Source organism: Drosophila takahashii, chromosome X (assembly GCF_030179915.1).
Source record: "Drosophila takahashii strain IR98-3 E-12201 chromosome X, DtakHiC1v2, whole genome shotgun sequence".
NCBI lineage: Eukaryota > Metazoa > Arthropoda > Insecta > Diptera > Drosophilidae > Drosophila > Drosophila takahashii.
The window spans coordinates 12324325-12340971 of NC_091683.1; the positions used below are offsets into that span (position 1 = coordinate 12324325).

At 40.6% G+C, this 16647-nt stretch overlaps 1 protein-coding gene across 2 annotated transcripts; it reads right to left on the minus strand.

Moving 5' to 3' along the window:
- Positions 1–6558: 6558 nt before the first annotated feature.
- LOC108070125 (uncharacterized) lies at positions 6559–16643 on the minus strand. Of its 2 annotated transcripts, none has more exons than XM_017160461.3 (8): positions 16489–16643; positions 15351–15721; positions 14058–14242; positions 12305–12484; positions 10314–11247; positions 9285–9697; positions 8514–8841; positions 6559–8448 (listed from the first exon to the last, which is right to left on the minus strand). In XM_017160461.3, exons 2-8 carry the CDS (start codon positions 15463–15465, stop codon positions 7922–7924), a joined length of 2682 nt encoding a protein of 893 aa, XP_017015950.2. In that variant the 5' UTR covers positions 15466–15721; positions 16489–16643; the 3' UTR covers positions 6559–7921. The 2 variants fall into 2 exon arrangements, with proteins under 2 accessions (XP_017015950.2, XP_017015951.2); XM_017160462.3 differs by having other exon boundaries at positions 16493–16606.
- Positions 16644–16647: the final 4 nt, after the last annotated feature.

Below are 16647 nucleotides of genomic sequence, written 5' to 3' on the forward strand. Positions count from 1 at the left end.
ATTACCCGAAGCCTTCCGGGGCAACAATCCAATAGTGGCAGCATTAGAAGAGCCAATATCTCGTGAGCTCTTGCCTGACCAGCAACAAGCGCTACTTCGTGCAATTAAGCTTTTCCCGTCGTACGCGGCGAAAGGTCTGGGAAGGACCCAACTACTCTCACACTCCATTGATGTGGCTCAAGCAAAACCCATAAAACAAAGGCACTATGCGGTATCTCCGGCAACGGAAAAACTTATGTATGCGGAACTGGATAGAATGCTAGAGCTAGGTGTAATAGAGGAGTCGTCCAGCGCTTGGTCCTCACCAGTAGTTCTGGTCCAGAAACCTGGTAAAGTAAGGCTGTGTATTGATAGCCGAAAGCTGAATGAAGTGACGGTTAAAGACGCATATCCAATGCCACTTATTAATGGAATTTTAGGTAGGCTCCCAAAAGCAGAATTCATAACTAGTTTGGATCTAAAAGACGCCTTTTGGCAGATCCCGCTAGATGCTAATTCAAGGGACAAAACAGCATTCACAGTGCCTGGAAGACCCCTCTATCATTTTGTTGTTATGCCCTTTGGGCTATCTAATTCTCCCCAGACTATGTGTAGGCTAATGGATAAGGTGATCCCAGCGTCTCTAAGGAACGAGGTGTTTGTGTACTTAGACGACTTACTAATAGTCTCAGATACTTTTGAAAGACATATAGAAGTTCTGAAAGAGGTTGCGTCCCACCTTCAAAATGCCAAATTGACCATAAACGTAGAAAAAAGCAATTTTTGCATCAAGGAGGTTAAATACTTGGGACATGTGATTGGCCATGGAACCGTAGGCACAGACCCAGATAAAATATCCGCAATTCTGGAGTTCCCTAGCCCTCGCTCCATGAAACAGGTTCGCCGTTTCTTAGGAATGACGGGTTGGTATAATAAATTCATAAAAAACTTTGCCGCGTTAGCTTCTCCAATAACCGATACGCTCAGAAACAGAAAGAAATTTGCTTGGACTGAGGAAGCTCAACGAGCTTTTGAAATCTTGAAAGAACACATGTGTACGGCCCCTGTGTTGCATAGCCCAAATTTTGACGCTCCCTTTTCCATCCATTGTGATGCAAGCAACACTGGAGTGGGCGCGGTTCTAATGCAGGACGACGCCGAGGGAAACGAAGTTCCAATCTCCTTTATGTCCAAGAAACTAAACAAATGTCAATCAAATTACACAGTCACAGAAAAGGAGTGTTTGGCAGCTGTTTTGGCGGTAAAAAAATTCAGGGCATATGTGGAGGGACAAGAGTTCACAATTATTACCGATCACGCGTCCTTAAAGTGGCTAATGTCCCAGGGAGACCTCAGTTCTCGTCTTGCACGATGGTCCTTAAAATTGCAGGGATTTAAGTTCAAAATCAGCCATAGAAAAGGAAGTCAAAATGTAGTACCAGACGCCTTGTCAAGGACTTTTACGGAAGACCTTTCGGGCTTGGAAATATCTAGTTTAGTGGATATGGATGCCAGTGAGTTTAAAGGGAAAAATTACGAAGATCTAAAAGCAGCTATTTCCACAGGAGTACAACAATTAGGTGAGGTTAAGGTCAGCAACGGATTTGTTTATCGTCGCGCTGAGCACGCTGCAGACGAGAAAGTGGCAGATGAATCCTGTTGGAAGCTGTGGCTTCCTAAAGAGCTAGTTCCAGATTTGTTAAAAAAAACGCATGAAGATCCCTTAGCAGCACACTGTGGCATAGCCAAAATGTTAGAAAACTTGAGAAGATATTTCTATTGGCCAAATTTAGCGGTAGATGTAAAAGATTTTGTCAATAGGTGCGAAGTGTGCAAGACAACAAAGCATCCCAGTCAGACTTTGAGACCAGCCTTGGGAAATACTGGCCAATCTGAAAGGATTTTTCAAAGGCTCTACGTCGACTTTTTAGGGCCGTATCCGCGTAGCTCGGAAGGGCATATAGGGCTTTTTATTGTAGTCGATCATGCTTCAAAGTTTCCCTTTCTGAAAGCCGTAAAGAAATTTACGACAGAGGCTATTCTTCCATTCCTTGAAAAAGAAATCTTCCATTGTTTTGGCGTACCGGAAACTATTATTTCCGATAATGGAGTGCAGTTCAAATCAGTGGCGTTCAACGCTTTACTTGAGAGATATGGGATCGCACACTCCTATACGGCGATTTACGCTCCACAAGCCAACGCCTCAGAAAGGGTCAATAGATCGGTGTTAGCTGCCATCAAGGCGTACATAGATCTGAGTCAAAAGAACTGGGATAGTAAACTTAGTAGCATCTGTTGCGCGTTGAGGTCAAGTTTTCATTCGGCCATAAAAACGACACCGTACAGAATGGTTTTTGGGCAGCACATGGTAGTAGATGGAAAATCATATAAAATCATTAGGGAGCTAGGATTGCTAGAGGATAGAAATGTACAGTTCAGTAAGGATGACTCGCGAGACATAATAAGGCGTACGGCTCAGGATTCGATGGAAGCCCAAAGGGAAAGGAATGAAAGGGCTTATAACTTGCGGAGCCGAATTGTGTCTTACAGACCGGGTCAAGAGGTCTTTCGCCGGAACTTCCAGCAAAGCAACTTCGCAAAGGGTTTTAGCTCAAAGCTAGCACCGGTTTTTATAAAGTCTAGGATCCGAAAAAAACTGGGTTTGGCCTATTATGAAATTGAGGACCTCCAGGGAAGGTTAATTGGCAAATACCACGCGAAAGACTTGCGACAATAAGACAAGCTGGGATCTCCCTTGTGTCGATAGCTCACCCCAAGTGAGATTTTGGTGGGGGGGAACTGTAGGATTGCTTGTCTTTTGGCTAAGATTGCTTTCGGCCCAAAAGTAGGCAACAGAGTTTGGTCTACATGGTTTAGTAGAAAATATAGTCTCTTGAGCCAGAACTCCCAAAACTTCACCAAATTGGTGAGTAGGCTTGAGCTACAGGTCGGACTCAGGGTCCCGACCCGAAGTCAATTTCGTTTGGAGTCACACCAAAATTACCAGTGGATCGAAGAAGAAGTTAGTTGCAAGTGCAAAGATCAAAGTTACACAAATTAAAGGAAATCCAAAATTTCCAAAATTCCCGGCAATCGCCGTTACAAGTGGCTTAAAAACCAAAAAAAAAACACAAGTGCTAAAGTGCCAACCCCTAGTGGGTAAGTTTTTTGAGTGCGAGAAGTTGATAAAGTGGTGTTTGAACGCCGTAATGTTTTTAGGTGGCACCTAATTACATAACCCCGGTCCGCCAAAAGCCAGGCTTGGGCGTAAGAGGCGTCTGGAGAACAAAAGCGCCAACAGGAGTGAAGTTATATATCCATCAACCGATCAATCAGCACCAGCAGCAGCAGCAGAATCCGAGATCCCTCAGCAGCGACAATAGCGCCGAGAATTTGATTTATTTATTATCTACATATTTTATTATCATTATCTACATATTTTTTCTACTTTCTACATCTACGTTTATATGTTGTAGAATAGCCCAGTAGCCAACAAAATTTAGGCTAGGGTCCATTTACCGGCAATACAATCCGTAAGCCGTAGGGAAATATAGCCCAAGAAGACAAAAAAAAAATGAATTAATCAACCCCTCAAATACTAAATCATTTCGAATTACATTTAAAACTTAAAGTTTCGAATTTTACGCGTCATTATACGCCACTAGAAGCAGATTGAAGCTGAATTTTAGTTTAAGTAGTTTTAAGAGAATAGTTATAATCAAGAGAGTAGGTCAATAACAGGGAAAATATGCATTAGAGCTGAGCAGTCCCGTCTTCCCATGTACTTTTCCCTTCCCTCTCCCATGTCTTAACGGCAGAGTACCGTACCGCTGTAGAGTACGAGTAAGGCGAGTGAGAGTAACGCTAGCGATCTCTTATGTAGTTGAGGTTCTCTTTCACAGGCCCCCTTCGAGAAGCGCTTCTTCGTGGGAAAACAAAGTGAGTCGATTTAATGTCATAAGAATCTCAACTACCCTTTTTAAATAGAACAAAAGTCTAAAGAGAAAATTTAACTTGTTACAAAATAAAAAATTCACCCCTCACTTAAATGCTGTAATAAAAAAAAAAAAAATTTAAAGAAACTACAAACTCCAAAAAAATGTCCTCCCCATAAAGCCCAAACCACAACTCCCTGCTCAATAATATAAAGTTTTAAGCCACACATATCATGCCATAATTTTACATACCTACACCCATTATACCCGCTCTCTACATTTGTATTATTTCATGTAAAAGCTAGATGTTATATACATGAGCACTGAAATATTCAGCGATCGCTAAATTTAATTTTTATTCATTAAATTCGCAATTTTAAGTTCAATCTATATGTTAATCACTTCTTAGGATCCTAATGCTCTTGTTTAGAATTAAATTTTGTCAGTTAATAGGATTATTCTATGTTTAAAAATAAAATTTATAATGTTGTCTAAAGTTGAGTAGAGTCCATAGGGAAGCCATGCGTCGTCGAATGTTATCTGTCGTGTAAAGTGTAGTCGCCTTTTAGGGATCGCCATAAATATATCTGGTCGATGGTGATCATGGTAGGGAGGGCAAGTCAGCTTGAACAACCGCTGACATAAAGGCACTACATCCTTGTTCGTCCTTATCTGTCCTTTGCTAGTCAATAGTCCGGTCCATTAGTCCTGTGGAGATCCTCGTACCCTTTAGCACGCGAAGTAATAAGATTTTGTTGTTCGTCTATAGAGCAAGTAGCAGCGTTCTTAAAACCTATCCCCGACCCCCCTCTACTGGTAACTCATGCCGGAACCAGCGCGTGCTCTACGTAGGCTACAAATTACACCAGCTCTCGAAACGTAGTTCGCTACATCCCCCGGCTATTTATTGCTCTTGCTCCCACGTACCACTGACGTGTCGATGTTGTTCCCCTTCTGGAAACATCGATAGGTCTTGGTAATCGAATAAATCGAACAAGAATATCTCGTTATAAAAAAGTTTGGGTAAACAAAAATGAAAAAAAGTAAGAAAAGATTGTGGAGATATTATATATTATTTAAGGCTCTAAAAATAATATTTAATTCTATTATTTTGTACTGGAAGCTCCATATTTATATGTACCTTAAGTACATTTATTTTACATAAATTAATTCTGAATTACAGAATGCTAAATATATATTTAGTGTAATAAAATTAGTTTAAAGAATGTCGTAACAAATATTATTTACATGCCTTGTTATATATTATAAAAGTAAAGAATACAAATAACAATTGGTAACTTTGATTTTGTTTTATTTTTTACTATAAAACTGTTAGATTTTATTTTTAAATTAAATTTTAATCGATGGTTTTTTAAAAATACTCCACCCCTATCACTGACGTGGTACCGCCCACCGAAGGGGTTTCTCACTCTCTCCGAGCTTTTCACTATTTGTTTACCCAAACATTTTCGGAGAGGAGAGAGTAAGAGGTTTGGCCTTCTTTTTTTGGTGTTTGTCTGATGCAAATATGTGTTTGCTTCAAGAAAGACGCGACCACTGACGTGTACGTTGCCCCAGGTTTACCGTTAAGCTTCCAGCTGGATCTGGATGTTTACCGTTACTTAAGTGGGGCGTAATTATTGACCAATTTTCGAAATATCTGTACTTCAAACTTTAAAGTACTGACTAAAAATATATGTATATTTCGAAGCTATTATTAAACAGCAAACAGAGTACCCTAATGAAAAATACTTGGTTTTTAAATATTAACCTTGGTTATCAAAAATCTAAAAAATTGTTCTAGCATTTGTTTTTAATTTAAAAAAAAACTCATTTTTATTTGAAATGTTTTTGATGATATTCTGGTCTTTGCATTTAGCATTTTAATTATTAATAACAAAAAATATTGTCATATTTAGGATATTACATATTGCATATATGTAAATATTCAAACCATCAATCTAAGTGAAACCTTTTTATATAGTTAATTAATTAATAGTCTGCTATTAATATTGGTATATTTAAAAACACAGGCGGAAATGGAAAAAATAAATAAAAAATGTTTATTTAATTCTGATTTTTTTTTAAATTTGTTTACCCATTATTCATAAATGCAGATAAGTTAAATTCCACATTATATTGAAACTCTTGATTTGTCGAGCATATTCTAGAATGTCGACACGAAAAATATGTTGTGGTAATTTAAAGCAATTATATTTCGCAGTTTTCAACAATTCAGATAATCTTCATTAAAAATGATAGTATCCATTGTGATAATTTTGTTAAAAATGTTAATGGCTTGACTATATAAAACCCATACATATCTAAAAAAAAATCAGCAATTTCGTCAATCTTCATTTGGAATGAAAAGCCACGCATAAGATTCTTCAGTCTGTGTCAAAAATATGTCATGAATAAGATTTCGGTTAGTCCAAATTACACATTAAAGCGTTGCCCCGAAGTCCACGTATATCTGGCAATTTCCAGGCATTTCGTCGATCTTCATTTGAAATGATATTTTCCATAAATCAGTGTACTGCCGATAAGACTGATTCCACAGTATTCCACATACATATAGCGAGTTCTTGAGCCGTTCAGCTTATCAGGTCGCATCCGCCCGAGAATATAATAAAAACGCCCAGTGTTTCTTTGGTTTTTTTTCGACTTTTGTAATGACACTCAATCAATATCAATATATTTTTTCATAACAATACATAATAGCATGTAATAATCTTTTTTTATCATTCCCCCGCTCAGCGCCCCATCGATATCGTATCGTACTTTACATTATAAAAGTATATGTTGACCAAATTTTGGTGTGGAATCCAACCAAAATCGTGTTTGTTTTCTGTCGCAGATTGTGCAGGAAAAACTATGGACATGTGGTACTTTAAGCAACACATTCGATAATCTCTAGTCGGTAATTTCGATATCTATTAAAACAAAAATAAAAAAAAGATGATACAAACTAGGTTCTCTATGGCGAATTTGCTACATTCGGATTATTGATAATGAAAATGATGCGACGTGGTCGAAGAATGGGCCACATCATCTGCTCTCCACAGTATTTTTAAAGCTTAACGACATATAAAAATCAATTGCTTTACAATGCTGTCGTTTTTGAGTGTTTTTTTTGTTTGGTCAAAAGTTTGTGGCTATTTGAAAATGAAGAAAAATCGCTGAGATGTACATTTATATATGTATATATATAAAAAATCGGAGCGTAAAGAAAAGCACATCGAAAAACGGTTAATAGTTAATAGTTTGTATAAGAGTATAGTTACAGTTGTTTGTTGGTTTGTTTCTTTTGCATTTTCTTGGGCAATAGAGTGCACAAAAATGGTTTGCTTTTGCTTTTTCTTTTTCGTATATAATATATAAAGTTGCTTTAAATTGAATTTGTATGCTTGGTTTTCCTTCGCTAGTTGCTGAAACACTTGAGTTGCATAGATCCGTTTTGAATGTTTTGGTTTTTTTTGTGAGAGTTTGGTCCGAAACTGCGACACGAAGTGAGCTATTCTATGGATACAGATACAGCATGCAGGCTCTACGGTATCTTCTCGATCTTAGGATCATCTGCTAGTTAACAATATCAACAAAGGGCAAGCTGATTTTACATTTAATTGGGTCTATTTGTGTTCTTTGCAAACTGAAAATGGGTGGGACAGTAAGCAAACTCTGGATAATACTCGGCAGTTGGCCCTGAACATGTTAAATATCTTACTGGGAAAAACTTGTAATTGGAAAAGAATTCCCATTGACAACAGACATTAGACGAATTTAAAAGAAATCATAAATATTTGATATAAAAGCCAACTGGCTCGGAATTATCCAAAGATTACTTTCTGCCAATGCGAAATGGAGACCCATCCATTATACATATTTCTGTGTATATATAGTGGTGTATATATATATATATTCTGTGTTCTGCTTGGTGCGGTGGCAGCAAATTGTTTCATCATTTTCCTCCTCACTATCATCATCCTCCAACTCCCTGCGTGCGGCTCCTACTCGTGCCTCACTCCGCAAATGGACAGGAACGTACTGAAGTTGTGCAGGCTGCAGGCGGGCAGCACTGTGTAGACAATGGCGGCCGTTTCCTGGCACTTCACACGGAAATCGTGCAGCGCCTGGAGCAGCAGATCCGTGGCCGGTGCGGCGTTCACTTGGTAGAACAATTTCAGATGGATCGCCGGCACAGGCTGCTGCTGATCTCCGCCCGCTCCGCCCGGCTGCGTGGGCGTGGCCGGCGGTGTTCCCGAATTATTCGTCGGCTGCTTCTTGGCCAGCGGATAGTCCTTCAGCAGGCGATTGACCACATAGGTGAGAATCTCGTCCAGATGCTCGGCACTAACCGATTGCGCCAGGCGGCAGTGGTTGCCCAGGATGTCGTCGCTCAGCTGGGTCAGTTGGGTGGTGGACGAGGCCAAACCGGTGGATACGTAGCAAACGATGGCCGCACAGTTGTTCTCGTAGTTCCAGCGACGTCGTATCGAGATGGTGTAGTCACCCACCGAGCAGCCAGTCTCCTCGTCTGCGAGAGATTATAAAATAATTAATAGTAAGCTATGGGGAAACGATTTCTCTCTGCTGTCTCACAGTCGAAACGATCGTTGTGGGTGTGCGCCCACACCTGCCATTCCACGAGCGCCTCTCGCGGCAGCGCCGGCAGCACAATGTAGTCCATGATCGCATTGGTGGTGCGACGCTCCCACTGGCGACGTGCCTCCCCAATGAAGGCCGGATGGGTCACAAAGCAGATGCCGTGCACCACATCCCGCAGCTGACCGTGGGCGTTCATCGCCTTGGCAATGCGACTGATGTGGCGCAGCGTGAGCTTGCACTGCGGACGGATGCCGCCCTCGATAATTGTCATGCTGCCGGGCACCAAGGCGATCTGGCCGGAGATGTACGTGATGTCGCCAATCTGCAAGGAATTACGAATTAGTATCAGTTATTTAATATGATAGAAAAATGGCACCAAAAAATCTACTAACTTTGAAGTTTTTTCTATAAAAACTGGTTGAAAGGATTTAATTCAAACCTTTTATATATTATTAGGTGTCATTTAGAATTTTTTTCGATATTCCAAAGTTAAAAATGCGTTTTTCACCTTCTTCCCAGAAAAATATGCGACAAATTTGAAAACGATCGGTTGAGCCGTTTAGAAATGCCGATGAACAAGGACTTTCGAAACGTGGTTTCGACAAAAAACCAACTTAAAGATGCACTTACGCACCTAAAGTCTTAGAGGTTAGGGTACTTATTTTAGCATAACTTCTAAAGTTTTTATCCGATTGACTTGAAACTTTTTTGGTATAATCTTAAGAGCTTAATCCCCTGGATCCCCTAGACTGCTACTCTTCTCACCCTGGTCGACTGGCTGTAGGGCCCAATGTTGGCCGGCGCCCAGTGCGAGATGCCCTGCACATGCATCGTGTTGCGACGCCCGTTGAGCAGGGCCGCCGCCGTCTCCTCGCCCTCGCGGTCCCGCTCCTCGGCACTCGAAATGGCACCGGCCACCGGCTGGCGGTAGGCAATGGCCTCCATCACCACGTGGCAGCCGTCGGGCAGCGGACACTCGACGCAGACGCGCGTCGGCGGATTGTGGAAGTCGAAGGCGCGATGGTAGACGCGATTCAGCGCCGGATACTCGCCGATGGAGCGCACGTAGAGCGTGACGTAGCACAGGTCCTGCAGATCGTAGCCCTTGGCCTGGCACATCTCGCCCAGCGTGTCCAGGGCCTGCTGCATGCCCTGCTCAATGCCCTCCGAACCGGAGCCTATAAAGGGATTAGGTAGAGGGTTATTAGTCATGTTGTAGTTGAGACAAAGAGGTTGAAAAACAAGGTGGTCACTTGAAAAAAGCTATTTAAAATATTTAAAAATTAAATAGTTACTAAAATCGAGATTTAATTTGCACTGTTACACCAAAACATGAGTAAATTAATGAAAAATATTAATAAAAAAAAATATAATTCCTTAACTAATCTATTTTTAATTTAATTTAATTTATTTTATCTATTTTAAAATATTTAAAAATTAAATTGTTACAATTATGGAGATTTAATTTGCATTTTTACTTGAAAACATAAGTAAATTAATGCAAAATATTGAACAAAAAATATAATGCCTTATCAAATCTTATTTTAATTTAATTTTATTTATGTTATCTAATTTAAAATATTTAAAAATTAAATAGTTACAAAAATTGAGGTTTAAGTTCCACTTTTACTCCAAAACATGAGTAAATTAAAGAAAAATATTAATAAAAAAATATAAATCCTCAACTAATCCAATTTTAATTTAATTTATTTTATCTAATTTCTAGTCTCAAATGACCACCTTGCTTTTAAGAAAAGATAGTTTAGAGATGCTATAGAGACTCTTTTCGGATACCCTGTATGCCCGCCAGCCACATCCAGCCCTTGGCATTGATGGCCGCTCTGGCCTCGTTGGCTAGTGGACGGAATTCCCGCTCGTACTTCAGCGGACTGGGCGGCTGTGTGGTGGCCAAAGGTGCTCCTACTCCGATTCCAACTCCTCCTCCTCCCGGATGGCAGCAGGTATTGGCGCTGAGCCCAAGCGAGGAGATGGCCAGCGACAGCGAGCCGCACACGGCGGCCGTGCTGCTGCCGAGCCCATGGCCACCGCCGTGGCTCTGCGAGCTGGCCAGGCTGCTCAGGCCGTCGGCGGCGTTGGTGGCGGTGGTGGTCAGCAGCATGGAGGCACAGGCCGAGGCGGAACAGATCGGCGGTCCTCCTCCGCCTCCTCCTCCGCCTGTGGGCTCGTCGACGCTGGCGCTCTTCGTGACAATGGGTATCGGCGAGGAGGCGGTGGCGGCCAGGTGGCGGCCAAAGGAGTTGCTGCGCGATATCAGCTCGCTCTGGCTGAGCGACTCGCGCAGCCGCGTCTCCTTCTCGATCAGCTCCAGCTCCGTTTCGCTGAAGTCCGGATCGCTGAGGTCGCTGTACGTCGACTCGTTCAGATCGCTAATGTAGTCGAGTGAACGCTTAACGAACACCACCTCGCTGCCGCCGCCGCCGCCGCCGCTGCTGGATGCGCCCGCCGCCTCCTTTGGCTGCAGCGTCAGCTTGGTGAAGTTGATGTAGCCCACCGGGCAGATGGGATCGGCACTGCTGATGATCGTCTGGATGTCCTCCACCACGATGCGCTGCCGGAAGAGCGGGCAGTCCAGCGTGAAGGTCTCGTACTCGCCGCCCTCGCCGCACACATTCAGTCCGTACTTGTCGCGCATCTTCAGCAGGTGCGGCTGCATCTCGCGCAGCGACTTGCCCAGGTGTCGATCCGGCACGAGGCCCAGGGCAGCCACCTGTGTGTCGGGGATATCGGGGGAGATGTTGCATGTCGTTGGCCAAGGATGGTTAAGCGGGGGCTAAATTGTGACATGGAAAACACCTTCGAGGGATGGCGGATTTACGGGGGTTTTGAAGTAAAGCTAATCGATAGTTTCGATATTTTGATTCGATAATAGCGATGTACTAAAGGGAAACTGTCTATACTTCTTCAAGCTTCATTTTGTAGGATGCATTTAACATTTAATTATTTTCTCTTTTTATTTTAAATAAAATTTTAGTAGTTTTCATCATTGATTTGATTTCTTTTCGATATTTTGGCAATAACGATTCGATTATATCGATTGAAGGGAAACTGTCGATTTTGTTTCAAGCTTTTTTTGTAGGATGCATTTAACATTTAATTCTTATCTTTTTTATTTTGCATAGAATTTTAGTAGTATTTCTCATTCTAGAGAGCTTGCAAATTATCGATATTTTCGATATTTTGGCAATATTGATTCGATAGGATCGATTAAAGCGAAACTGTCGATATTTTTTTTCAAGCTCTATTTTGTAGGATGCATTTAACAATTAGTTCTTTTCTATCATTATTTTAAATAGAATTTTAGTAGTCTTTCTCATTCTAACCTACATTATAAAATGATTTCTTCATCTAGCCTTTCTTTCTTCATTTGCAAATAAATAGTAGTAGCAAATTTTACGACGCTATTAATGTTAATTCAAGTACAATACAGGCCGAAGATTCAAATTGATGGGCAAACAGCAAAGTATTTTACTTTACAAACGTTGCATATGGGCAAGTGAAGTGGGATTCAGGTGAAATAGATCATTTTCAGCTGAGCAACTCGAGCGTTTGTTTGTTTAGATGGGCTAAATTTAGCACAAGCGACAACTCAACTCGGCTGAGGAATTCAGCAGGTCGTGAAAATGGTATTCGATACGATTATGAAACCTATAGCTCATCAATAACTGTAAAGATCCTAAAGTTTCTTCCAAATATGCCAGCCATCGAAGGTGTTTTTTGTGTTTTCTTTATGGAAATCGGTGGGCAATAGTCGACTCATTTAATACCTTGATGATGATGGCGTGCACCTGGCAGTCGATCATCTCCTGCAGCAATTCAGTCTGATCTCTCCTCCACAGGTAGGCCAGGGATATCAGGTTCAGGCGGCTGCACACGTTCTCCACACGCACGCGTTGGTAGTCCGACAGGATGGCGCCCACGGCCACCGCATCCACCTGAAGTTCGTGCTGTGAATGGAGGTAAATGAAAGGTATAAGTTAGTATATATAGGATAATTTATTATACGAAGAAATCTGATATAATATGTAGCTTGAAATAAGTATAGAACCTTTTCATAATTATAACCTCCTTTAAAAATAATTTATAACATTGATACTACTTATTTTTAGCTAATAAAGCTCTTAAAAAACAACGCACGGCTCGAGTTCTTATACATGGGATTTTCCGAATGTAATTAATTTCCTATCAGCTCAGGGCAGATCGAATTGTAATGCAAGCGACGAGTAAAAATAAAGCGAAATTATAATAAAGCCAGTCATTTTGCGATATCAGCTAAAGGAATGCAAAAATGTAATTACAGTTTGCGAGCAACTGTGATAGCCGGCGGCTATTAAGGCCCAGTGCCGGACAAACTGTAATCATCATCATAAGGCCGGTTCCAAATTTCTTTTTCCAATATCAAGGGGTAAATAAACATAGGTACTCTTACTCGTTTTGTTATTGTTTTGGTTTTTCGCTGCCGTTTTTTTTATTATAATATTTTGTTTTTAATGATTTTTATTCAACCCGGTCGGTCGGTCGGTTGGTTCACGTGCACGGCAACAGTTCGTCCCGTCTCGATTGGCCGGGCATCGCGATAAGATTACCGCCCGGCGACTTCCCACCGCAAATGGATGTAGAAGTGGATGTGCCACCCAATTACGGAGCGGTTTGTGGTTGCAGTTGCAATCCGAGCTGCAGTTGATTGATGAGGAGCGAGGATGAGTGGGCACGAGCCAGGGAATCCAAGGACACGGCACAACAAGCGCGGATACACGAACCGAAATCCCCGATCTGATAGCCCTACAAACACTTGACACAGTGCAAAAAATAATACCCTATTCCTTGATTTAAATGATTAACTAATTTAATTATTAAAATCGATCAAGAATTAATGTATTCTAGTAAACAAATATTTATTGACACAGTGCAAAAAATAATACCCTATTTCTTGATTTAAATGATTAATTAATTTAATTATTAAAAAATCTATCTGATAACTTTTCAGGTTTTAAGTTCAAGAATAAATGTATTCTAGTAAACAAATATTTCGAAACTCTAACTCCTTGATTTTTTTCAGTTATCATTAAAAGCAATTCTCATTTTTCTGTGTACGTAAACCTAGAACAGCGGTAAAGTACTTTTTCAATCGAAAGCTATATGATATAACTATATCTGATAACGCACATTTGCGATTTTAGGAAAACAAACAGGTTTGCGGGTAGACATAAACAAGTAATTCGAATCGATTTCCAGACTAATAGTTGGTAGGCTAAACAAATGCCAGTTTTACGTTTGAATTTCAATACCGAGTAAACAGAAGGCACAATCGGAATAAACATATCGGAACCCATAGGTTTAATATGAGATTTTCAATGGGTATTGGGTGACCTGCTACTCGGAATTCGAAAGGCTCCGAAATAATAGGGAATTAATAGCAATTGCAGTCGATTTGCCCGGTTTTCTTATCACCAACTTTAATCTAAGTTCGCTTTGCGGAGGGAAAGGGAAGGGGGCAACAATCATTAAGCAATCAATCACCTTGCATGTCTCCAGCAGACTATATAGATCCTCGACCTCGTCGTCATCGGTGGGCACGTACTGCTTGCCGGTCTGGGTGCTCTTGCCCTTGGTTTCGCGCCGGTACAGCGGCAATCCCATGGCGCTGGCCAGAATCTCGATGCCCATGTGGCCGACCGTCTGGTACATAAAGCTGTCCAGTTCGTCTGGAAAGTAACAATTTAGATACTAGAGACTGGAGACTTGGAACAGCGGCAAGAGATCAAATGGCAGCGCGAATCGGTTGGTAAATGATTGCGCAAATAGTAATACTAACAAAGTATGGCAATAATATAAGATGATAGAATCTGGCTATCTAAAATTGTCAACTACATTATATTATGGATTTTAAAATTATTTATAATATTTAATATTCCTCCAGGAGCGGTAAAGAGTTAATATCCTTGAATATGATATATAATATTTTAAAGAATTTTTCTATTTGCAAGAGAAAATATCTTATTTAAAAGGTATTATAGGAACTATAATTCACAATTGCTTTGCTGTTTTTAAAGATATGTTATTCTTTTTTAATAGATCTTAACTAACATATACCTTAGAAATTGTTTTTCTATGAGGATAATTTTATAAATTTTCAGAATTCCGAAAGGTTATATTTTTACTCTCTACTCGTAAAGGAATTTGGAGATGGTAAACCTTAAGATAAGATAAGGTAAAAATAAATAGTAAGGGCCCTATTTTTTATATATCTTATTTATAATTTAAAGAACTTTTAGAATACCAATAGGTAATATTTCTACTCTCTTTGATATTTGAAACTGCAAAATGATTGCGAATTATGGTTATAAGGATTTTGGAGGATGGTAAACTTTAAGATATGATAAGGCTTGATAAAAGTATTTAAAAGTAAATAGTAAGGGCACTATTTCTAACTAACGTATTCCTTGGAAATTTATAATTTTAAGAATATTCAGAATTCCAAAAGGTTTTCCTTTCTAGTCTCTTTGATATTTTGAAGTGAAATGATTGCGAATTATGGTTATAAGGATTTTAGGGATAGTAAACCCTAAGATATGATAAGGCTTGATATGATGGTAAAAATAAATATAAAGGGCACTATTTTTGATATATCGTAATTAACGTATCCCTTGGAAATTTATAATTTAAAGAATTTTCCGAATTCCAAAAGGTTTTCCTTTCTAGTCTCTTTGATATTTTGAAGTGAAATGATTGCGAATTATGCTTATAAGGATTTTGGAGGATGGTAAACCTTGAAATATGAAGATATTTTTTTTCTGGGCTTCGCGAACTCACCTCTGTCCTTGGGATGCAGATTGGCCAACGCGACGATCTCGTGGCCCTCGGCGACGCACTGCATCATGTTGTAGCAGCTGTCCTTGCCGCCACTGACCATGGCCACCACCCGCATCTTGCCGCCGATTTTCGCCTCGATTTCGCTCAGTGTACGGGGAGGGGGGATGCGCTAGTGTGCGTGTGTGTTACCTGCTGCTTTCTGCTGCCTCTCTTTTATCTTTAGCTTTATTTTTGGCTTAGTTTGTGCTGCTCGTTAGTCCCGAAGTGCGTGCTCATTTGGTCTGCTTTTGTTGACTAGACTGATTTCTGATTTGCCGTGTCTTTTGGTTTGTTTTTCTCCCGTTTTCCGCCGCCTCCGCTCCGCTCCTGTGCTGCAAAGGTGAGAAGTGACAGGGAAATGTAGAAAACAACAAATGGAAAGGAGACAGAGACGGAGAAGGTAAATTGCCTGGTTGAAAAGCTTTCAAACTGTAAGTGGCCAAGGGTAATTGTTTTAAAACCGTAAGTGCTTGTTGCTCGGCAAATTGAGTTAAGGCTGGGGAGAATACCAATAGCAATCTGATTGGATTATCACAGGAGCATGGAGCATGTCCATGTCCTCCTTGTCATCTTCCCCCTTTCTAATTGGAAAATTGCACGAAGGTCAAACCACACACACACACATTCGTATTATTTTGCTTGCATTTGTTTAGAGCGAAATATCTCGACGTGTATAAATCTACGTTTTATAAATAAATCGAATTAGTTGCGCCGGCAGAAGAAGCGCGTGCAGCAAAAACAACAACAAAGCATCAAAGCACCGAAAACGAAAGTAAGGCGAAAGGAAATTAAGGAGGAAGAGAAAGAGTGTGTTAAATACACCCACACACGCACACAAAGATTTGACCCAAATATAATATTTTCAACATATAACATTTTCCATTCCTTTTCCTATTTTTTTCGCTTTTTTTTTGGATGAACTCACTCTGGATACCAAAACACAACCTACCACACACACACACACACACAGGCGCAACCGCAAATAAACACGAAAAACAACAAACACAACAATGTGCCGTTTTGCAAAAATATTGCAGGACAGCGAGACAGGATCGCACTGCTCCCGGAATTACTAGCGGATCTCGAACGGAACGCTTACCAACCAAGCTGGCCGAGCTTTGTAATTGTTGTGCGACAGAACTTTTACGCCAACGTAAAGGCAAAAAATTTATTTTTTTTGCCGCTAATGCTTTTTGGCCCCAGCGTTGCCAGATGGCGTTGCTCTGAAAACACCGGCACGAGCGGTCCCACTAAAAGC